At 40.5% G+C, this 25156-nt stretch overlaps 2 protein-coding genes across 2 annotated transcripts in view; one reads left to right on the forward strand and one right to left on the reverse strand.

Moving 5' to 3' along the window:
* Dclre1c (DNA cross-link repair 1C) overlaps positions 1–25156 on the forward strand; it is an 82034-nt gene that overhangs the window by 39217 nt on the left and 17661 nt on the right. The window contains exons 10-13 of the mRNA XM_004662363.2: positions 7572–7708; positions 8215–8269; positions 15291–15379; positions 17902–17996. Coding sequence (XP_004662420.2) covers positions 7572–7708; positions 8215–8269; positions 15291–15379; positions 17902–17996 — 376 coding nt within the window. The remainder of the gene's footprint in view (positions 1–7571; positions 7709–8214; positions 8270–15290; positions 15380–17901; positions 17997–25156) is intronic.
* Positions 1512–1724, reverse strand: LOC105944721 (DNA-directed RNA polymerases I, II, and III subunit RPABC4). The gene is given in 1 exon segment (XM_012950992.2): positions 1512–1724. A coding segment is annotated over 1 exon segment (177 nt). The 5' UTR covers positions 1710–1724; the 3' UTR covers positions 1512–1532.

A 25156-nucleotide genomic window follows, 5' to 3' on the forward strand; every position in this document is an offset into this window, starting at 1 on the left:
TTTCAGGTCTGATATTAAGGTCTTTGACCTATTTGCATATTTGTACTTTAAATTCTTGTGCATGGGGAAACATAAGGAACTATTTTCATCCTTCTATAATACAGATCCAGTTTTCCCATCACCACTTGCTGAAGATACTGTCTTCTCCAGTGAGTATTTTTGTAAAATATCAGGTAGCTATAGCTACCCAGACTTACATCTGGGTCCTGTATTCTGTTCCATTGATTTACATGTCTGTTTTTGTGCCAGTACCATGTTGTTTTTACTGTGGCTCTGTAGTATAGGTTAAAATCAGGTATGGTGATACCACCAGTCTTATTTTTGTTGCTTAAAATTGTTTTAGATATTTGAGCTCCTTTGTGCTTCCAAATGAATTTTTAGATCTTTCTTTCTATTTCCATGAAGAATGCCATTGGAATTTTGATGGGGATTGCATTAAGAATGTAGATTACTTTTGGTAAGATTGCCATTTTCACAATATTGACTCTTCTGATCAAAGAACAAGGGGTGTCTTTCCATTTCCTAGTATCTTCTGCAGTTTCTCACTTGGATGATCTTGAATGATCTTTCTGGTATATTCTTTTATTCTGTTTGCCAATATTTTGTTGAGAATTTTTGCATCTGTGTTCATGAGGGTGGTTGGTCTATAATTTTCTTTTGTTCTATCTTTGCCTGGTTTTGGTATCAGGGTGATGCTGGCTTCATATAAGGAGTTTGGTAGGATTCCTTCTTTTTCTATTTTATGGAAAGTTTAAGAAACATTGGTTAGTTCTTCCATGATATTGGTAAAATTCACCATTCCCCCAGGGCCTGGACTTTTTTTAGTTGGGAGATTTTTGATAAATGCTTGGATCTCCATACTTGTTATAGGTCTCTTTAAGTGGTTAATCTCATCTTGATTTAATTTAAGTAGGTCATATAAATCAAGGAAATCATCCATTTCTTTCAGATTTTCAAACTTACAGGAGTGTATGTTCTTACAGTATGTCCCTATGATTTTTTGAATTTTCTCTGGTATCTGTTGTTATGGTGCCTTTATCATCTCTAATTTTATTAATTTGTGTCTATTCTCTCTTCCTTTTGGTCAGATTTGCTAAGGGTTTATCAACCTTGTTTATTCTTTCAGAAGACCAACTCTTTTTTTCATTGTTACTTTGAATTGGTTTTTTGGTTTCTATTTCATTACTTTCTGCCGTAACCTTTATTATTTCTTCCCATTTACTGATTTTTGGTTTGTCTTGTTCTTCTTTTGCCAAGGTTTTAAGGTGCAGTATTAAGTTGTTCACTTGCGACCTTTCTAATTTCTTTTTTTTTTATTAGAGAAGCAATTTTATTCATTGTATGCCAGATTATATAATAAATTAAAACTCACAGCAAACCAAAATTTCTTTGTACAGAGTATTAAAATTCAATCTTGTTTGTAAAATGAAATTATACATACACGGTGATACTCATAGGTATGCTAACCCAAAGGCTATACAATAATGGGAAACATTAATGAGATAAATTAAGACACTTCTGTAGTTTCAGTTTCATCTAGCATCAAAACCCACCAATCTTTTAGTCCTTTTCTTGTACATTATTCGGTATCCACACTCTCTACATCTGATTGGATCCCTGGATTTGATTTCATTTTCCGTGTGACAGTCTCCACATATATAGATCATTGGCTGCTACTTTGGGGGTTGGACGTCCTTCTGGGTATCCATTGTTAATCTCTACACAGCCCATGGGAGATTCCCTCTGCGATGCATGCACACTCTGGCCGCGGTTCTCAGACACCTCTCATTTCTTAATATAGGCACTTGAAGCTATAAATTTACCTCTTAGGTCTGCCTTCATTGTGTCCTGAAGGTTTTGGTATGTTGTGTTCTCATTATCATTTGATTCTATGAATTTTTTTTTTTTTTCGAGGTAGGGTCTCACTGTAGCTCAGGCTGACCTGGAATTCACTATGGAGTCTCAGGGTGGCCTCAAACTCACAGCAATCCTCCTGCCTCTGCCTCCCTAGTGCTGGGATTAAAGGCGTGTGCCACCATATCCGGCTCTCTATGAATTTTTTACTTCCTTCTTTTGATTTCTTCATTGACCCATTTGTCACTCAGTAGTTTATTGTTTAGTTTCCATGATTTTGTATATGCTCTATAGCGTTTCTTGACATTGATTTATACTTTGATCACCTTGTGAACAGATAGAATGCAAGGAATTATTTCCATTTTCCTGTATTTGTTAAAGATTTGTTTTGTGTCCTAACATATTATCTATTTTAGAGAATGTTCCATGGTGCTGCATTTGGATGTCTATCATTTTTTAATTTCCCTTTTTGGTCCCCCTGCTTTTTTTCTTTGGCTTCCTAATTATAATAAGCAGAAGTTGCCACCTGGAGTAAGTGTTTTAAGCTCTTGCCAATCTTTGTAATTTCTTACGAATATCAGGTTTTGACTGAGTTCAAAATTTATCTTTAAGAAGAATTTCTTCCTCCTTGGTATCTGGAGTTACATTACTAAGTTTTCTAATTGTCCCCATAAGCCTCTGGAGAGAAGTAATGGAGAATTCTTGTTCTCCCTGTGTTCTATAAATGAGCCCAGTTTCTAAGGAGACAGGCTGGCAGAGACTTTTGGGGTATCTTGGAAGCTGACTGTCCCATCTGAAACAAAGTAGAGGAAAGTGAGAAAAGAATCTAGAGTCAGGTTATGCCCAGTCCGGTATCACATCTTCTCATAGAAGTGGGGGAGGGGCATTCCTCTGACCGGATTTGGGAGAAGAAATTTGGCCTTTTTTAATCTCCTTCCTACAGGTATCCTCGCCCAAATTTCCCTGCTTTCTCCCCAATCAAATGGGGACACAAAACGTGGTCTGTGTGTCTCCTGGAGCAAGGAAGGTCCAGGACAGGATGTGCGTGCTCATCCTCCTGGTCAGTTCCCAAGCCTGAGCGCCTCCAGCACTCCCCAGCCCTGCGCGTGGCTTACATCACAGCACCTGAGCAGCACCATTGCGGGACAGGCCCAAGGGGGAAGACTCCGCATCTGCTCCTGTCTTGACAGCCTAAGGGCCCTTCTGGGGGTAGAGGTTTCCTGGGGCTGCTTTCCCTTCTCTGCTCTGTGGGAGCCTGGGATATGGGTCTCCCCATTTGAAAATGTTTCACATTGGTCTAGGGACCAATGGGTATTATTTTAAAGATAATCTTTGGTTTTATTACCTTAAGTATAGGGGTTCTACCCTTTGTTGATATTAGACAGATGAGAGAGATCATTTACTTGATGCCTTTTTATCATATCTGTTTCTACCATGATATACATTTTAGGTAAGTCTGAGATTTGTCTTATGTAAGGAGTTTATAACCTGATCAAGTACCTTGACTCAGTTTACCTATTTGACCTTTTTTCTAGTGAGAAATTTCATTTAACACAGGTGACTTTAGGACTAGAGATCTGTTGCATTGTTTGTATTAATAAAGAAACCAAAAGGTGTCTATAAACAACATCTTATTTGTTTAAAGCCTAACCAAAAGAGAAAGTATCAGACACAGTTCAAATTAAAATTATGTGCTTATTTTTACCAAGCAATTTAAAAGTCACATGGTTTTTTAATGTGGGGGTCAGACTATCACATTGGAACCTTGAATTGGAGATCCTTCTGTCTCAGCTTCTCAAGTAGTTAGGATAATAAGCCTGTGTCACCAGGCCTAACTTATTTTGCTGTTTATAATACCTGTATGAATAAATGATTTATAGATATGTAAAGATATATTTGTCATAGAAAAATTTAGCAGAAAATTATGGCAGTTAGCAAGCATCATCAGGCATGTCTTTCCCATTGTGACCCTGTATTTTCTAAGGAACAGCATGGTTACCTCCCACACCCAATTGACACATCTGTAGGCCTCAGATCAGTGTGGGGGAGGAGGCATGTGGTTGGGATCCAGGCCTGTTGAAAAGATCTTACCAGCCAAGAACCTAGGCTTGGGGCTTGGCTGGGGCATTTTCAGTCTTCCCTTCATTTAGGTGGCTTCCTCTGGGTGCTGCTGCCTCAAGTCTCCAGTTGAATTGGGCAGAGAGGCCTATGCTGTAGGAGGGGCAGAGCCCAGAGCAAGAATTAGATCTCCATCCTTCCGCCCCCATGGGTAGCCATGTGTCTTGTGGCCCAGTGGCTTAAAATGGAAAAAGGAAGAAAACCTAGAAGATATTCAGGTAGGGGTCTTTGGTTCTGGAGCTTCTGTGTGGCCATGAGACCCCTCCCCCTTGGCTCAGCAGAACCAGCTCCCAAACTCTGGAGGAGTTCAGCCTTGTGCCTAGGGGTTGGAGAAGCTCAACCACATGCATCTCTCTTCACAAGTTGTCACCTTTACAAAAGAGCTCTGCCTGGCACCATCCTAGGTTGCCCTCAGATGGTAGTACATTTCAATAGGGCTCCAGTCATAGCAGAGTTGAGCAGGTCTGGCAGAGAAGCTGAGGAGGGGAAAGGTGACCAGTCAGAAAGTGGGCTGTCTGCCTGCCTGGCCAGTGCCAATGCCATTCATTCCCCTCAGGTGAACCAGAGATAGTGATCTTAGCCTCCAGCAAGAAGGGAAAGCAAGCCAGTTTCCCCAAAGTGGAGAGTAGCAGTAGAAATACCCCAAGTCGATCTCACAGCTGGAAAATGTGCTTGCCATCTTCTCCCATGACATAATAACCATAATTTTCCTTCTCAAGATTTTCCCATCTGGGTCACCAACTGTAACAGGGTACTAGGGGGTCCAGGGAAGTCCTTGAACCCCAAACTCTAGATTGGTTTCTAATTTTAATCAAAGAATTAAATAAAAAGAAGACTGAGAAGGATAATTATTAAATTATTATATTTATTGAGTGAAGTACAGAACCACAGAAAGGCACTCATGTGGCTAAAGATCCCACATGGAGGGCCTGGGAAAGAAAAGTATGGAAAGAAAAGAGAAAAGAAAGTTCTGTTCCCAATTTCTTTAGGATTTTTGTTATGAACAGATATTGGATTTACCAAATACCATTTTTGAATGTATCATGATGATCATATGATTTTTGTTCTTCAGTCCATTTATATTGTGTATTACATTGTAACGATCTGCATATGTTGAATTATCCCTGAATCTCTGGGATAAAACCTACTTGGTCAGGCTGAGTGATATTTTTTATGCATTCTTGTCTTCTGTTTGCCAGTGTTTTGTTGAGATTTTTTTATGTCTATGTTCATGAGGGAGATTTGTCCTTAATTTGTTGTTGTTCTGTCTTTGTCTGGTTTTGGTATCAGGGTGATGCTGGCTTCATCGATGGAGTTCAGTAGTTTTCCTTCATTTTTTTTTTTTTATTTTTTGAGGTAGGGTCTTATTGTAGCTCAGGCTGACCTGGAATTCACTATGTAGTCTCAATGTGGCCTCAAACTCATGGTGATCTTCCTACCTCTGCCTCCTGAGTGCTGGGATTAAAGGCATATGCCACCATGCCTGGCCTTCCTTTTCTATTTTATGGAAAAGTTTGAGAAGCATTGATATTAGTTCTTCTGTGAAGGTCTGGTAGAATTCACCAGTGACTCCATCTGGACCTGTACTTTTTTTAGTTGGGAGATTCTTTTTTTCCCCTGACCTTCCTTTCTTTTCCTTTCCGTTTCCTTTCCTTTTCCTTTCCCTTTCCCTTTCCCTTTCCCTTTCCCTTTCTCCTTTCCTTTCCTTTCCTTTCCTTTCCTTTCCTTTCCTTTCCTTTCCTTTCCTTTCCTTTCCTTTCCTTTCCTTTCCTTTCCTTTCCTTTCCTTTCCTTTCCTTTCCTTTCCTTTCCTTTCCTTTCCTTTCCTTTCCTTTCCTTTCCTTTCCTTTCCTTTCCTTTCCTTTCCTTTCCTTTCCTTCTTTCCCTTCTTTCCCTTCTTTTCCCTTCCCCTTTCCCTTTCCCTTCCCCTTTCCCTTCCCTTTTCCCTTCCCTTTTCCCTTGTCCAGTCCCCATCCCCGTCCCCGTCCCCAACTTGTCTTGTCTTGTCTTGTATTGAGAGAAAGGGCATGCTTGGGTCTCTGTAGCCACTGTAAACAAACTCCAGATGCATGCACCACCTTGTGTCACTGGCTTTACATGGGTACTGGTGAATTGAACATGGGTCCTAATGCCTTGCAGGCAAACACCTTAACCTCTGAGCCATCCCTCCAGCCTGGGAGATTTTTTTGTTTTGTTTATAGCTTCTTTAATGTCATTGCTTGTCATAGGTCTGTTAAAATGGTTTATCTCATCTTGATTTAATTTTGTCAGGTCATATAAATCAAGGAAGTCATCCATTTATTTCAGGTTTTCAAACATAGTGAGTATATGTTCTTAAAATAGGTCTTTGTTTTCTGAATTTCATGATATCATCTATTGCAATGGTGCCTTCTTAATCCCTAATTTTATTAATTTCTGTCTCTTCTCTCTTTCTTTTGGTTGGTTTGCCTAACGGTTTATTAATCTTGTTTATCCTTTCAAAGAATCATCTCTTTGTTTCACTGGTTCTTTGTGTGTGTGTGTATGTGTGTGTGTTTCTATTTCATTAACTTCTGCCCTCATCTGTATTATTTCTTCCCATCTACTGAGTTTTGGTTTGCTGCCTTCTTTTTTGCCAAGGCCTTAAGGTGAAACATGAAGTTGTTTACTTGTGACCTTTCTTTCTTACTACAGGCAAGTAAGCACCTTTAACCTCTGAGACATCTGTCCATCTTTTTGCCTATATTACTCTAGATAGGGTCTTGTACTCTAGATAGGGTCAGAGTCTTGTAGCCTAGTTGGGCTCAAACTTGTGATACTTGTGCTTCTGTCTCTCAAACAGACCTGTGCCACCTCACCTGGCCTGTAGTATTCCTCCTGCAAATAATAGCTCCAGCCTCTTGCTTCTCTTTCCTCATATTTATGAGTCCCTTTTTGAGGAGTCCTGTTGTTCTGTAGACTATTTCTCAAGTTGGATTTTTCTGCTTTATTCCTCATGCCTAAATTTAAAAACCAATAGTTGTTTATTTGTAAGGAAAGAGAAAGAGAGAGAGATACAAAGAAGTAGACAACACCAGGATGTTTTCCAACTGCAGGCAAATTCCAGACACATGTGCCACTTTGTGCATCTGGCTTTTACATGGGTACTGTGGAATTGAATCCAGGCCATCAGGTTTTGCAAGCTATCACTGTGCCATCTCTGTAGCCTTCGTATATAATTGTTTTAATGTGCATAGGTGTGTGTGTGTGTGTGTGTGTGTGTGTGTGTGTGTGTGTATGGGTGCATGTGTATGTGTTTGCATGTGGAGTCTTGAGGTTAATCTTAGGTATCATCCTCAGGAACACTGTTCACCTTCTCCAGTGCCTTAGGACTCTCTTGTCTCCACTCCTTAGCACTGTTATGACATGTGCACACCAACATGCCTGGCATTTTATGTGAGCAGTGTAGGTTGAGTTCAGGTCCTCGTGCTTGCAAGGCAAGCACTTTACTGAGTGAGCTTTCTTTCCAGCCCTTATCCTTTTTGTAATATCTAAAAAACTTATCTATACTTGTTTTTGAGATTCTTCCTTCACATATATTTGTTGAAAATATATAATTTTCTTAACAAAATTTTTTTTTAGGCAGAGGAGTATTTTCAGTGGAGTAAATTACCCTGTGGAGTTACTTCCAAAAATAAAATTCCACTCCACACAATCAGCATTAAGCCATCTACCATGTGGTTTGGAGAGCGAACCAGGAAAACAAATGTAATTGTGAGGTAAGTGATGCCACAGCCCTTGAGAGAAATTTCAAGATAAAATGTTTGGTTTAATGGAGTTTAAACACAGGTTATCTTAAGCATAATGAGAGGACATATTATAAATTGTGGGAAATCATTTCTTTAATTTATACATTATTTAAACTGAAGGATATTTCTTCCAAACCTATTACAAGTACATTAGCCAGTACATATGGAGGCTTATTCTGCGAGAGAGAGGGTGGCTGGAGAGGTCCACGGGCCTCTCACTGTTGTAGAGAATAGAAGTTCTTTGTGTCACAAAGGAGTTTCTGTGATCACAATATCTCAGCAGCATTTCCTTAGCTTGGACAGCTTAGAATGTCTACAAGTTTCCATTTCTGAAAAAGTTCACTGTGTCCCAGGAAGATCTTCCCGATGGTAGGATGATTTCATACCAGAATTGCCTAGGTGGGAAAGGTCAACATTTAGAACTTGACTAAGGTTTGCTAAGTGCTCCTTTCACCTGTGTTTTCACTTCTCCTTAGGACTGGAGAAAGCTCATACCGGGCTTGTTTTTCTTTTCACTCCTCCTACAGTGAGGTAAGAAGAACCCATAAACTCATAGTTCCATTGCTCACTATGTTGAAAGCTTCACGGTTGATAGTAGCTCCACTGACTTCTAGAAGTATCTTTTTTTTTTTTTTAAATATTTAGATCTCATTTTTTTTCTTTTATTTTTTCTAAAGCCAGTTGGTTTTCACTTATAGATTCCATATTTCTGTGCTTGCCTACTCACTATAAATTACCTGTTATCCGAGTATTAATATTTGCCATGTTGTAGGAGTCATTTGCAGGTATATGGAGTGATGAAAAAATTTCCACCTAATGTGTGCAAGGCAAGCTTCAGTCAAACAAAGCAATACTATCTCCTTGATTTAGCACTTATAACAAGTATCTTTTTTTGGTTTATTGAATATAATAGTTTTCACATTTTGGGACTTTTAGACTTCTGGTTAAGATGGCGGTGTAGGTACCACGCCATAGTAGCCTAGGGGGGAAGAAGACCCCCAAAACTCAGCAAAATACACATTTTTACTAAAAGTGAGGTGTATAGGAAATTGAAGCAGCAGCAGAGAAGTAGAAGAGATCCAGAGCTTCCAGAGCCTGCACAGGTGGGAAAAGCGGCTCCGGCAGCTCGGCCAACCGTGGCAGCAGCGCACCAGAAAGCCGCCAGGCTCGGCTCCAGCCGCAGGAAAAGCCAGGTGCAGAATTTTCCCCTCGCACCGCGCTCTCCGCAACTCAGGAAACGTGAGGGGAGAGCGGCAGTGAGCAGCGGAGGAGCAGACCGCAAGGTAGAAGAACATGTGGAGCAGCGAGACAACCAGAGCAGCTGCGGCTCCCTCCCCTCCCCCACCGCCTGAGCCCAGCTCCGGTGAACAGAGCAGCGGCCCGGGATCCGGCCATGCCAACTTGGGCTGACAGCGGGACCCAAGCAGGAACAGAGTCTGGGAGCAACATCAGCGCCTCCAGCACCGGTAACAGCAGCCCCAGCAGCAGCAAACCCAGGAGCGGCAGTGGCAGTGGACCCAACAGCAGCAGCTTCAGCAGCAGCAGTGGCTCCAGAAGTGGCAGCTACAGCAGCAGCAGCAGCAGCAGAGGCAGCAACAGGGGTGCTGATCTGCAGGGTCATAGTTGCCAGGCTCGGTTTGCCCCACAGGAAAAGCCAGTGCCCAGCTCCAGAAATCATTACAGCATCCCGACGACCCAGGCAGCAACTTGACTGAGACCAAAATCATCCAAGGTAACTGGGATTGCACCAGGGAAGGGTCTCACTTGGTCACAAACTGACTTGGATCCCTCAACAGACCAGAAATCTTAACCTCTATGTTGATAGAGGATCTGGTTGTTATAATAACTACTCTTGCATACATACTTGGGGCTGTTTTTGATTGAATGTGTACAGTGTTTAGTTAAATTTCAGAATCTACCTGTACTTTATTCCACTCAGCCTACTTGAATACTCACATAGCAGGGAAACTCAACCTCTAGGAGCACCTTTGTAGATACTCGGAGAGTCTTAAGAGCCACACCTAACACCTTAAGCTCCTACCCTGAAAATATATAACATCAAATCAATTGATACAACTAAGAATACCAACTAGCTAGAAAATCCAAGCATTAACTTAATCCAAGATGCAAAATATATACATTATAACACAAGAAACACTAAAAAGCAAGACAATATAAATCCACCTAAAAGTATTAATGCATCAGAAATGACCTCCAGTGAGAACGAGTTGGAGGAAATGCCTGAGAAAGATTTCAAAAGAATGATTATAAACATGTTCAAAGAAGTCAGAGAACAAATCAAAGGAGTCAAAGAGGAACTCAAAGAGGAAATCAAAGGAATCAAAGAAGATGCAGGACACCAATTTAATGAAATAAAGAAGGCAATACAAGACATAAATAAGGAAATAGAAATAATAAAGAAAAACCAGTCAGAATTACTAGCAATGAAGAACACAGTAAATGAAATAAAAAACTCTGTAGAAAATCTCACCAGTAGAATGGAAGAAGGAGAGGAGAGAATATCTAAGCTAGAAGACCAGGTGGCAGATCTAATATAGTCCAACAAAGAGAAAGACAAACTTATAGAAAAGTATGAGTGGGAATTTCAAGATATTCGGGACACTATGAAAAGATCAAATATTAGAATTCAGGGCATAGTAGAAGGAGAAGAATTCCACTCCAAAGGCATAGTAGGCGTCTTCAACAAAATTATACAAGAAAATTTCCCCCAAATTGGGAAAGAGGTGCCAATACAGATACAGGAAGCCTTTAGAACCCCAGCCAGACAAAACCTGGAAAGAACCTCTCCTAGCCATATTATAATCAAACTTACAAACACACACACCAAAGAAAAAATACTGAAAGCAGTTAGAGAGAAAAATCAACTTACCTACAAAAGCAAGCCCATCAGGATTACAGCAGATTATTCAACACAAACTTTTAAAGCTAGAAGGGCTTGGAGTGATATATTCCAAGTTCTGAAAGATAACAACTGTCAACCAAGGTTACTTTATCCTGCAAAGTTATCCATTCAAATAGACGGAGAAATAAGGACATTCCACGACAAAAGCAGGTTAAAGGAGTATTTGAAGACAAAACCAGCTCTACAGAAAATTCTTGATAGAATCCTCCATGCTGAAGAAAAGGAAAAACACACATATAAGGAACCTAGAAAAAACAAGCAATACTCAAATACTAGTTAACAGAAGAGAGCACAGGTAGAACTGGAACCACAAAAAGAAAAAGAAAAAGAAAAAAAGGCAAACATAAATACACACCTTTCAATAATATCTTTTAATATCAACGGTCTCAATGCCCCAACGAAAAGACATAAGATTTGTAGACTGGGTTAAAAAGCAGGATCCTACAATTTGTTGTCTCCAAGAAACTCACCTTTCTACAAAGGATAGACATTATCTTAGGGTGAAAGGTTGGAAGACAGTGTTTCAAGCAAATGGGCCTAGAAAACAAGCAGGGGTTTCTATCCTAATAGCTGACAAGGTAGACTTTAGTCCAACGTTAGTCAAGAAAGACAAAGAAGGTCACTTTATATTGATTAAGGGCACATTTTGGGACTTTTTGTATATGTGTGATTTCACTAATTATAATATTACCCAAGGGCTGGAGAGATGGCCTAGTGGTTAAAGTGCTTGCCTGTGAAGCCTAAGGACTCATGTTTGACTCTCCAGGTCCCCACATAAGCCAGACACACAGTAAGGCAAGTGCACAAGGTTGCACATGCACACAAGGGAGGCACACACATCTGAGTTCGACTGCAGTGTTTGGAGGCCCTGGTGCATCAATTCGTTCTCTCTTTCTTGCTCACATTAAAAGAAAAAAAAAAAAGCTAGTCTGTTGGGCTTGCCTCAAAAAGTAGGGGTTCTGGAGAAATGACTTTGCGGTTAAATGCTTGCTTATGAAGCTTAGGGACCCCTGTTTGAGGCTTAATTCCTCAGGACTCACGTAAGCCAGATGCACAAGGTGGTGTATGCATCTGGAGTTCGTTTGCAATGGCTGGAGGCCTTGGCATGCCCATTCTCTCTCTCTCGCTCTCTGTCTGCCTGTTTCTCTGTCTGTCTGTTGCTTTCAAATAAATAAATAAAAATAAACAATTTTTTTTAAAGTACCCAAACACACTGCTGAAATTCTGTTTAGCTTCTAAGCATAGGAAGACTATTATGACATGTTTCATGTAGAAAATATATATGTGTCTTAGATAAGCTTTGTTCAGGCATGAGTTATAGTGACAATTGTTGTGAGTTCAATGTTAAATAATCAACAATATAAGGTGAGGTATCTATAAATAGAAACACATATAAAACAGGGCTTTGTATTGATTGGCTGATGAAATGATGTCACCAGATTCTTCCAGCAATCTTACTCTGTCCCATTTTTTCCCTGTGGCTTAGTATTCACTCATTCAGAGCTCATGTAATTTTATAGAGTGATTGCTCTGATTAATACGAGTCACCTTTATGAATGTCAACTTGAATGTGTGACAGAGGGTGTTCCTTTTCGGGTATCTCTTGTGACTGCTTCATCTGTGAGGAGTGCTGAGTCATTTCTGGTATAGGCTTGACCTTTATTCTTAATCCCTTCAGGAGCTTGAGGGTTCCACCACTCTTAACTTTGGTTTTTTTTTTTTGAGGCCAGCCCAATGGACTGGTCTTTTTTTTTTTTTTTTTTTATGCGAGAGAGCAAGAGAGAGGGGGAATTGGCATGCCAGGGTGTCCAGCCGCTGTAATTGAACTCCAGATGCGTGCGCCATCTTGTGCACATGTGTGACCTTGCACGCTTGTATCACCTTGTGCATCTGGCTTACATGAGATCTGGAGAGTCAAAGCTGGGTCCTTAGGCTTCACAGGCAAGTGCCTTAACTGCTAAGCCATCTCTCCAGCCCTGTCTTTAATTTTGATTGACTTTGCAAATCAGGTAGTGGTCAGACAAGTAATGGTTTCCATTTGCATATCTCTTTCAAAAGCATAAACAGTTTGTTTATGAAAAATGCCTAAAGAATAGTTATTTCTGCTCTTCATCTGTCTTTAAATTAATTATTTGAATATGTATTGGTAACTCCTATGTCCCCATCTCTTGATTTGGTTCTTTTTTGGTGTTACATGTCAATTATTTTATGCCCTAGTCATTCAGTTTGCAAAAGGGAATCTAAATCTTTGCACTGGAGATATGGCTGAGCAGGTAAGCACGCTTGCTGTGCAAGCATAGGATTTGAGTTCTGTCCCCAGCACTCATGTAAAAAGCTGGGCATGGCCATGGCCATGCATTCCTGTGACCCCAGTGCTGAGGCGGGCAGTGGCAGGATTGCTGAGGCTCACCAGTATAAACAAAAAACAGAGTTCCAGGTTTACTGAGAGACTCTGCCTCGGAGAAATAAGGCAGAAAAGTCATGGAGGAGGACAGTTTGTGTTCTCCCCTGACTTCTGCGTGTGTGCACATGAGATGCATGCAACTGCACGCTCAGGTGCAAACAGCAAACACACACACACACACACACACACACACCTTTGCATTGTCATTACCAACTTTGTCATGCATAGTTTCTTAGACTCTTTGCTGTACATTGGCCCTTGGGGCAGTATTTAACAGACATCACTTCATTTACACTGCACAAAGAGAAGCTGAGACTTGGTCTTTAGGAAACTTGACAAGTCACAGCTTACTAAGATCTAGTAAGTGAAGCTTCGCTGGTTTCTAGAGATGTTTTGAGACAGTGACAGAGTTCCCCTGTTTAGCATCCTGAAATTGGCAGGAAAATCAAGATATTTGTGAAATTTTTACATGTAACTATGTTTGTTTACAATTGTTGGGACAAAACAAGCCTACATGTACAGTCTTTCCAGCCAAATAAAAATGGATCGGGGGCCTGGCACACTTCCTGTTAGGTGCCAAGAGTGCGTGTACCCTGTGTCAGTGGACGTCTTTGGGGTCTCTGTTTTGAACTTGCGTGTGCTCCTTTTTCAGCACATGTCTGAATATATTTTTTCCTCACACATCGTGGCATCTAGTATTTCAGACTGTGAGGGGAAAAGACCCTTCTAATGGAGCTAGAGAGGGCTGCACAGAGGCACGTTGCCCTGGGTTGGCTTCAGGGAGAGAGCTGCCAGCCACAAGGCTCCAGTGTGCACTGTTGGAGCTGGCCCTGCTTGGTCTGGACTTGGAGCAAAGTGTCGTTCCTCTAGGGTTGCCTGTATTATTTACCTTAGGGGTCCCAATCCAAGATATTATGGGCAGAAGAGTCTGGGATCCTCTCCCAGGTTTGGTAACTAAGTGTGTGGTGTTTGCTGCTACAACAAATCAAGTAACCTCCCTTGGTAACAACTATCTGGAGAAGAAAGGAAGTGTATAGTTCCCTGTTTTCTCACATGTGTCTAACTGTCCACACAGCTGTATTCTTACTCATATAGAAGATTTGTTAAATATAGGCAGCTGCCTATGGACAAAGAAATGAGTGGCATATTTTAAAAAATATGGAAACTTTGAGTCCCATTAAATCAGGGACTCTCAGCTCTTCCTGTAGAACAGAGTCTCTGGAATAACATTCCCGTGCATTTTGTTCTAAGGTCCACCATAGATGAATGCTAGGATAATGTGGGAAGACGAGGTTTGGGCATTGTACTTTGTGAAAAAAATATTTATTTGAGAGAGAGAGAATGGGCACACCAGGGCCTCTAGCCACTGCAAACAAACTCCAGATGCATGCACCACCTTGTGCATCTGGCTTACGTGGGTTCTGGGAATCGAGCCTGGGTCCTTAGGCTTTGCAGGCAAACACCTTAACCACTGAGGAATCTCTCCAGCCCCACTCTACATTTTTAACAGGTTCCCAGTGACCCTCCTTTGCCGTCAACACTGAGAAGCACAGCCATAGGAGTTCAGCTTCTCTTTCTATGGCCTCCCTGTATCTTTTCTAGTGCCCTGGTTTTTCTTTCATTATTATATTTTTTAGGCAGGATACAAAATAATGCTTTTCTTCATTATGGCATTTTTTTTACATATGTGTCATTGTACTGTCCCTGTATTTGCTCTCTCTCAACTCTTCTCTCCTTTGACCCTGGTCTTGTTTCTTCCTCCAAATAGTCCCCTTGATATTTTTGGTATATATGCCTAAATTTAGATTCTACATATGAGAGAAAACATGTAATATTTATCTTTATTTCTTACCATGACCCTCTCTTGTTCCTTCTCCCTCCCCCTACATAGTCTCTCTTCTACTTTTTGTGTCATATGTATATGTACACATATAGATATAAACACATATAAATAAATTTAGATTTTGTGTATGAGAGAAAACATGATATATATCTAAGTATAGCTCATTTTATGATGATCTCCAGTTCCTTCCATTTTCGTGAAAATGACCTTATTTTGTTCTTTTTTACAGCTTAATTAAACTCCGGTGTTTCTAATACCACATTTTCCCCATGCATTCATCTTTTGGTGGTCAGCTATGCCAGTTCCATATATGGATTAATGTAAATAGACTTACAGCCCAATTTTTCATCATCATTGATACGTTTGATATTCTTTCTTCTAGATTAAAGATTTTCTGGGCTACATCTGCCCTGCAAATGCATATCCAAACGTCATTCCAGTAGGCTTAACTGTGGATAAAGTCATAGACATGTGAGTGGTTCTACCTGTGGGACTTGGGACGCCGTCTGGTGGCTGTTGGCTAGGAGCGATAGTGTAACTGCACACAAACCCTTCCAAACCTACGATCTGTTGCACTGTTTGGGAACTGAAATTCATTTGCATGTTTCCCCTTTCATTTCTCTGTGGCAGAAGGGTCAGGTAGAGTCTGTTTGTACTGGTTGAATCCTAGCTCCACCTTTTACCTGAAGTATGTTCTTGGCCAGAGCACTTCTGAACCCATTGTTTCTAATCAGCAAATTAAGAATGTTCATTCATGCCTACTTGGGTTTCTCAGAGATTCGGAGATAACATATGAAAGGACATAGCAAAGAGCCAGTAGGCCATCAGTAAAGGCCATCTATGGAATGGGTGAATGGAACTCAAAGGAGAGGTGAGGCGGTATAAGAGTGTCTTTCACTATTACCATTTTTACACTTTTTGTTTTTTACCTTTTAGAATTACTGCCTCACCATGCGGACCCAGCTGGCCTGAAACTTGTGATTCTTCTGCCTTTGCCCCCTGAGTACTGGCATTATAAAAATGCACTGTCATGCCTTTAAAAAACACTTTAGCTGGGCATGGTGGTGCATGTCTTTAATCCCAGCACTCAGGAGGTAGAGATAGGAGGATCACCGTGAATTCAAGCCCACCTTGAGACTACATAGTGAATTCCAGGTCAGCCTGGACTAGAGTGTACCCTACCTCAAAAAAAAAAAAACCTAAAAAGACTTTTTTTTTTTACTTTCCAACCCTCAGTTTACCTAAAAAGACTTTTTTAAAAAAGCCTATTCATTAAATATTTCTTTACTGCCAGCCCTGCGGTAGGCAGAATGGCTGTCACAGAACTCTAGGATGTTGTGAACTGGTTGGTATAAATGGAAAGCTTACCACATGTGAGCTGTGGAGAGTCTGCCCCAGAGATTGTGATGAGGACCTAAAAAGCTGAGCTGATAGCTGTGAAAGGAACCAGCTGCATCTCTGGAGGAGGCATACATTCAGGCTGGCAGTAACTGAAGCCATGAAGATGGAGGAAATCAGGAAAGTGCGAGGGGTAGGAGACCAAGTGGCCCAGACAGTGAGCAGCCTAGGAAAGGCAAAGTGGAGGTCTTCAGTGGCCAGTTCTTGAGGTGTGAACTAACACAGGGGCTGTGGGATCTCTTTGTTTGACAGTAATCAGGTGATTTGTGTGCACTGAGGCAGTAGTAGACTTGTGAGTTAGAAGCCAGACTATAGTTGCTTGGGAAATGGGTGAATAGTGAGGAAGTGGAGAGTTACTGAGATAGACTGTTCTTTTTTTTTAAGAAAGTTTGAAGGCTAGAGAGTTGGCTTAGTGGTTAAGGCGCTTGCCTGCAAAGCTAGCCAGGGTGACCTGGGTTCAATTCCACAGTACCCACGTTAAGCCAGATGCACAAAGTAGTGCATGCATCCAGAGTTTGTTTGCAGCGATTGGAAGCCCTAATGTACCCATTTTCTCTCTGTCTCATTGCTTGCAAATAAAAAACGTTTGATAATACAGAGAACATTAGAAACAACAAAGAACTTGTTCTTGGTAGCTGAGATGGAAGTATGGCTCACAGAATTAAGCTTGAATATGCTCAGAATCCTCTGGAAAGTTTGTTAGGATGCATATTCCCCTATCCTGCATTTCTGCCAGGTTTGTAGGTAGGTAGGTAGGTGGAGAACAGCCCTCACTTTCCAAAAGAGACCTAACACGAAATGGCTGCAGAGAGAGGCAGAAACAGAGCAAAGGTTCGGGAGGAGTTGAATGGGGCGGAGTCAGGGAATACTAAAGACTTGAGAACGGAGGAGACTGTGGAGAGGAACTCTGACTGTTGCTAGGCATCAGGCTGGGAGCTTAGTGGCTATCTTCAGGTGTTATGGAGATAAAACCCCCAGGCCTCTGGCTCTCTGGAAGAAGGAAGTAGTTGGCAGTGCAACCTTCTGTGAGGGTAGGATGCCTTCAGAGCTTATTTCCGTGGCTTAGCTTTCAGCCTATGGATCATAGAGATCAAATTTGTGAGATTGTTATAGGATATAAGTAAGCACTTTTAATCAGGGAAGAGAAAGCAGCTATCACGTCTTCTCTGAATGCTAGGTGTCACGGTATTATTCACTAGTGATTTTAGCCCACGTCTAGTTGCCCGTGCCTTTCATCCAGCTCTTAAGAGGCTGAAGTAGGTCAGCCTGGGTTAGAGTGAGACCCTGCCTCAGAAAAAACTAGTATTTTAGGATAGGGACCCACTTTCTTCATTGTACAAGCAAAAATTTAAGTTTTGCTTTAGTCCACTGGAGATGTTTCCATCATTACCAGACAGCTATCTATTGGGTTATATTTAGGTGCTTATGTTGACCACTTTATTATATTGAAGTGATTTTTAATTATTAAACATTGCTTCTGGTCTCAGAAGTACTTGAGTGATTTCCCCTGTGGTGTTTTTATAATCCTTATTAATGATGCTTACCTTCTAGCAGCTTGTTGAAAAGGGAAAATCACATATCTCATTTATTTTCAGTTTAAAGCCTTTATGCCGATCTTCCCAAAGTACTGAGCTGAAGTATAAGCCACTTGGAAAACTGAAGAGAGCGAGACAAACCCAGCTAGACTCAGGTAAGCATGGTTCTGGTGGCAGTGTGGTTCTGGGCTTTCTGAAATGCGCCCTGTGACTGCAGGCTAGTGGAGAGGCTGTGTTGCACCCTTGAGTGTCTCCCTTAAGTTACTAGTAAATGCTGAACTTGAGGCTTCTGAGATATACAGCTGTCCTTTGTTCTCTCCTACCTTATATTATTGCTGCTTACCTTTTCAGTGGAGAACAGAAATAAGCTCTGAAGTGGAAATGAGAACTTTAAACAAATTTTTTTATTAATTTTTTATTTATTTATTTGAGAGCGACAGACACAGAGAGAAAGATAGAGGGAGAGAGAGAGAGAGAATGGGCACACCAGGGCTTCCAGCCTCTGCAAACGAACTCCAGACGCATGCGCCCCCTTGTGCATCTGGCTAACGTGGGACCTGCGAAACCGAGCCTTGAACCGGGGTCCTTAGGCTGCACAGGCAAGCGCTTAACTGCTAAGCCATCTCTCCAGCCCAAGAACTTTAGATTCTGTGTAAAGCCTTGCTAGTTTGTGGAAACTGTTTGGTATTTTCATTCCTTTGGTAGAGTGATAGTTACTCTACCGGACACTGTATACAAACTAGATAGATATTGGTTACTTATTTATTTTTTAAAGTTTTTCTCTTATCTTTTTAAAAAATGATTTATTTGCAAGGAGAGAGAGAGAGAAAAAAAAGAGAGAGACAGAAAGAATGTATATCAGGGCCTGTAGCCATAGCAAATGAACTCCAGATGCATTGCATGCACCATTTTGTGCATCTGGTTTTATGTAGGTACTGGGGAAGCAAACCTATGTTATTAGGCATTGCAGGCGAGTGCCTTAACTGCTGAGCCATCTCCCCAACCCTTGGTTGCTTATTGAATAGCATCTGTATGGTTGGTATTTTACATGTATTATAGCTAAACTTGTAAGCATCCTTACAGGAGGTACCATCTCAATTTGGCCGGTTGTCATAGTTCACTTCACATTGTTGAGATGGACTTCTAAACCAGGCACAGTGTATGGGAGGAAGGGATTTATTGACGTTTACAAATCCAGGGGAAGTCCCATAATCGTGAAAAAGAGAAAAGCCATTACCAAACGCCAGAGCAACAATCAGCAGCCAAACAGCAGGGAACCCATGTGGAACCTGTTTTGTTCTCTGTATTCCTTAGGTTGGAATGACAGATCTGTCCCCAAACACACCTTAGGTCTGGACCCACAGTGACACCTCTTCCAGCCAGGCAGCTGGAAGTCCAAGAAATTTTAATGAAATCGAATCTATTGAGGGACGTCCATCTAAACTACCCACCAATGAAAACATTGAACTTTAGAGAATTAAGAAAATCTCCCAAAGGCTAGTAGAAGGTAAATGACAGAGCTGGGATTTGAACCCAGGTTTGTGTCTTACATCTTTACTCCTATATTTTCACTCATTTAGAATCTAATTTAAAAATCATTTAGATGCCAGTTTCAGGACTGAGACAGTTATCTTATTGTTATCTAGCAAGAGATATACTTGTTTTAGCTTCAATAATTAAAAGGTTCTATAAAAATAATTGCATAAAGTGGTGCATATATCTGGAGTTTATTTTCAGTGGCCGGAGGCCCTGGCATGCCCATTATTTCTCTCTTTCTCTCTGTCTCTCTCTCTCTCTCTCTCTCTGCTTACACATAAATAAAAATTAAGTCAAATATTAAATAAAAATTACATTAATTTCAAATATTAAGTGATTGTGTAATGCAGCTTCTAACATTCAACATGCATAAATTTAGTGTTTTTTAATATTTATTTATTTATTTGAGAGGAAGACATAGAGAGAAAGAGAGAGTGTAAATATGGGCACATCAGGGCCTCTAGCCATTGTAAATGAATTCCAGATGCATGAGCCACTTTGTACACTTGGTATTACTTTGGTACTGGGGAATTGAGGCCGGGCTGTCAGGCTTTGTAAGAAAGCACCTTTAACCTCTGAGTGATTTCTTTAGCCCCTAGTTGTTTGTTTTTTTTTTTTTTTTAAGCTTTACTGAGGTATAATTGATGTACTGTAATTATATATATTGAAGGTATACAATTTGATAAATTTTTATACACATACATTTGAGAAGCCATGTGTATCCATTACATTCTTAGTTTTCGAACAAAATACCTACCAGAAGCAGTTGATGGAAGGAAAAGGGTTCATTTTGGCTTACAAGAGTCCACCATGTCAGAAAAGCTCGGGCATGCTATAGTGGGATGCTGTTACCTCATTGACACAGGAAGCAGAGACAAAGAATAGCAAGTGGGGCAGGTGATAACACTTCACGGCCCACCCACAGTGCTAAGGCCCCCCATTTCCTCCAACAAGGCTCTACCTCCTAAAGGTCCCACAGCCTTACCAAATAGCATCATTTTGCTGGGGACAAAGTGTTAAAATTCATGAGCCTGTGGGGGCATCATTTGCATTCAAACCACCACAGTATGCCCCATTCTCACAGGTCCCATGCCATCTCATGATGAAGAATTTGTTCAGTTCAACTTTTTAAATCCCCATAATCTTTATCATTTATTTTCTAACATTGTTTAGAAGTTCAAAGTCTCATCTGAGACTTACGGCAGTCTCCTAACTGTGAGCCCTGCTGGGTTTCCATTATTGCTTTAGTCTACTCTCTCTGCTTGCTATGCCCCCATTCCTCCCTTTTGGAATTTGAATGTTGGCTTTTGTGCTATTACATGTTGGAAGTATGTAAGCTGTGTTTTTATTTTGAAGGGACTTGTGACAAAACTGTCTAGGCTCCACCGGGGTTGGGTAGCTCCACCCTCTAGCTGCATTGCTTGTAGCTGCTTTCATGGGCTGCATCCATCTTGAGCTTGTAGCTTTCCTTAGTAGACTTCCCACGGTCCTGGCAGTTCCAACATTATGGTAACTCCTTTGCAACTTAGGGATGCCCTTACAGCTGTATACCTCTCAGGGCCTGTGCAGGGACTCTAACCCTGCTTTCCATTGCTTAGCCTGACGCCTCCATCTTGAATCTTTCATTTTTCCAAATCCATAGCACATGGGCAATGCTGCCATGTCCTGCTATCACCTCTGGACGAAGTCTGATGCTCCTGGAGCTCAGCGGTAGCAGTCTCTGTATACTGACCTTGGGGAGCAGAGGCCTCCTTCAGCATTATCCCTTCAGGCCTTTTCAAAAGAATTGACATTCTTATCTCAAGCCTTTGACGGGTTGGGTCTTGATCTCAGCATAGCTACCCTATTTTCCCAATACAGAGATTTCTGGAATTCATTATATAGTCTCAGGGTGGCCTTGAACTCATGGCAATCCTCCTACCGAGTGCTGGGATTAAAGGTGTGTACCACCATGCCTGGCTAGAGATTTCTCTTTTAATGGTGGTAATCTTAACAATTATAGCCAACGTTTCATGCTGGAACTTAGAATTTTCTCACATTAATTTCTCTGCTTTCTTCATCTTTCTGTTCTGCATTTTGCTGTCTTTCATTGTGAATCTGAATCAGAGTAGCAAAAAGAAGTCACAGCACAAATTCAATGCTTTTCTGCCTTGAAATTTCCTTCACCAAACACAGTAGTCATTTACTTTTTTTTTTTTCAAGGTAGGGTGTCACTCTAGCCCAGGATGACTTGGAATTTACTATGTAGTCCCGGGCTGGACTCAAACTCATAATGATCCTCTTATCTTGACTTTCCAAATGCTGGGATTAAAGGTATGTGCCACCACACCTGGCCCATTACTTTTAAATACAGCCTATTCAACTTCTCAGGACATAAGCCAAATGTAACCAGTTTCTTCCACAGATTATCACATGAACTACCTCTAGCTCCATTTCCAATAGAATCCTTATCCACCTTTGAAACCTTATTTGACAATTCTCCATATTTCACATTTCTCTTGGTCTTCTGGTCTTCTATACTCCCAAAAGAATGGCCCATTAAATCACTGCTTACAGCATTATAATGCTTCTCTAGCCAAAGTTCCAAATCTTTCTGAACTCCTGCAAAACAGTTTCCAAAGACATGGTCAGGTTTATCATAGCAACAGCCACATTCCCACAACCAGTTTTCAGTATCAGTGACTTTTCTTCCTGGATCAAAATACCCAACCAAAAGTAGCTTGTGGAAGAAAAGAAGTTTAATTTAGTATACAGTTCCAGCAAGTACAGTCCATCATGATGGGGAAGACATGGCAGGACAGAGCAGGAAGCTAGTGTCCCATTGCTATGGAAAGAGAGAGAGAGAGAGAGGGAGAGGGAGAGGGAGAGGGAGAGGGGGAGGGGGAGGGGGAGGGGAGGGGGGGAGGGAGAGGGAGAGAGAATGAGAATGAATGAGAATATGAGAAAGAAAACAGCAAGCAAAGCTGAGCTGTAACAATTCAAGACCTGCACTCTGACATACTTCCTCTATCAAGGCCGATCTTTTTTCTTTTCTTTCTTTCTTTTTTTTGAGATAAGGTTTCACTCCATCTCAGACTTGGAATCTCATGGTGATCCTCCTACCTTTGCCTCCCAAGTGCTGGGATTAAAGCTGTGTACCACCATGCCTGGCTTCTTTTTCCTTTTTCTTTTTTTTTTTTTTTTTTGAGCTGAGTTCAGTGGCGTCACATAGGGCCAGAACATCCCAAGGTTCAGGACGTCCATAGCCCACTGCAGCCACTAGGAGGAGGGCCCAGGCAAGACCTTGTCATTTTCAGTGGAAAACAAGGGCAGTTACTGGCCATGATGGCTGTTTTCTTTGGATCTGGATTTGCAGTACCTTTCTTTATCGTAAGACACCAAATTGCTTAAGAAATAAGGATGTTTTAATACATCCACTTAACAGATATGAAGAATGTTTAAGAGGTACAATCTCAGAAATGGTTCAGACTCTTAAACTCCTATAAAATATGCTTGTAAATAAACTAAATGACATAAATATTTAATGCCTCTTCTCTGAGATAAAGGAATGTGATCACTGAAAAAAATTATGCAAAACAAAAGAAGAAAGAAAAAGTTTCCATAATAAAAGCTGGCTATATGAACATATGAACACCAAGCCAGCCTTACAGAGAATACTGAATGGATAGTTCACAGAGAAGAATAAACATACCCAAGAGGTTGAAGGAGGGAAAAAATAATAATCAAAACTAGATCAGCTGTTACATGAAGATAAAGAAAAGAGTAAACTTCACAAAATCTTTAACATGACAGGGATTAATTTGTATCTTTCAAATATATATATATCAATATCCATGGACTCAACTCCTCAATCAAATGCACGGGGTAACAGGCAGACAAAAGGATCCATCCGTTTGCTGTCTTTAAGAAAATCACCTGATCGTTAAAGACAAATAACACCTTAGCATGAAAGGATGGGAAACAGTATTCCAAGCAATCAGGAATAGGAAAAAAAGCAGGTGTGGCTATACTAATATCTGACAAAATTGACTTTAAACGAAAAGTAATTAAAAGAGATAAAGAAGGTCACTTTAGGGCTGGAGAGATGGCTTAGCAGTTAAGTGCTTGCCTGTGAAGCCTAAGGACCCCGGTTCGAGGCTCGGTTCCCCAGGTCCCATGTTAGCCAGATGCACAAGGGGGCGCACGCGTCTGGAGTTTGTTTGCAGAGGCTGGAAGCCCTGGCGCGCCCATTCTCTCTCTCTCCCTCTATCTGTGTTTCTCTCTCTGTCGCTGTCAAATAAATAAATAAAAAATTTAAAAAAAAAAGAATAAAAGAAGGTCACTTTATACTCATCAAGGGAACATTTCAGCAAGAGGATATATAATTCTAACTATACATACCTCAAACATAGGTACATCAAATTTTGTAAATCAGAATCTTTTAGATTAAATCAGACATTAATCCCAACTCAATAATAGTAAGTTACTTTTAATACCCCAACATCATCAATAGATCGACTAACTAGAAAACAGAGAAATAGTGGCACTTAAAAGCCATCATGGATCAAATGGACTTAATGTATATTTAGAAAACATTCCTCCCAAACTCTTCAGAATACCCATTCTTCTCAGCAGCTTATGGAAACTTGTCTGAAATAAGTCATGTATTAGGACACAAAGCAAGTCTCCATAAGTTTACAAAATTTGACATAACTCTTTGTATTGTGTCTGCCCACTGTGTAATAAAGCTATAAATCAACAACAGAAGATCCACAAACTCCTAGAGATTGAGCAATGTATTACTGAATAATTAATAAGGTATTTAAAAAAACCAAGAAGGGAATAAAAAAAATCCCTAAAACTCAATGAGAATGATTATACAACAAACCAAACCCTGTAGAACAAAATGAAGGTAGTGCCAACCAGGAAGTTTATAGCTCTAAAAGTCTACATTGTAAAGAGAGAAAGATCTCAAGTGAATAACTTGATGATTTATATAAAATTTTGGAAAAACAAAATCAATCCAAATGCCAAAATTTCAGATAAAAAGAAATAATCAAGATTAGGTCAGAAATGAATGAATTAAGCCAAGTGTGGTGATGTACAACCTTCAGTCCCAGTACTTGGAAGGCAGAGATAGGAGGATTGCTGTTAGTTTAAGGCCACCCTGAGACTACATAGTGAATTCCAGGTCAGCCTGGACTAGAGCAAGACCCTATCTAAAGAAAAGAAAAAGAAAGAAAGAAATTAATGAATTGGAAATGAAAGCAATTTAAAATGAAACAAAGAGCTGGTTATTCAAACAAAAAATTAACAAGATTGATAAGCCCCTAGCTAAATTGACCAAAACAAAGGTAGAGAAGATCCTAATCAATAAGATTGGAGGTACAAAAAATAATACTAAAAGAGAAATTGAGGGAATCATAAGGACATATTTCAAAAACTTATACTCTCCTAAATTGGGAAACTTGGAAGAAATGGATGAATTCCTTAACACATATGACCTGCCAAAGTTAAACCTAGAACAGATAAATAATTTAAGTAGAGCTATAAAATCTAATGAGATTGAAGCAATAATTAAAAAGCTCCAGCCAACAAAAATCCAGGTCCAGATGGATTCACTGCTGAATTCTTCCAAATCCTCATAAAATAATGGAAACCACTGTTACTTCAGTTGTTTCACACAATAAGGAAAAGGAGGGAATGATTCCTTGTATGCAGCTGGCATTACACTAACACCTAAAGCAGGGAGAAAGAGAGAGAGGAAAGAAAAATTATAGACCAATATCCCTGATGAACT

Source organism: Jaculus jaculus, chromosome 15, assembly GCF_020740685.1.
Source record: "Jaculus jaculus isolate mJacJac1 chromosome 15, mJacJac1.mat.Y.cur, whole genome shotgun sequence".
Taxonomy (NCBI): domain Eukaryota; kingdom Metazoa; phylum Chordata; class Mammalia; order Rodentia; family Dipodidae; genus Jaculus; species Jaculus jaculus.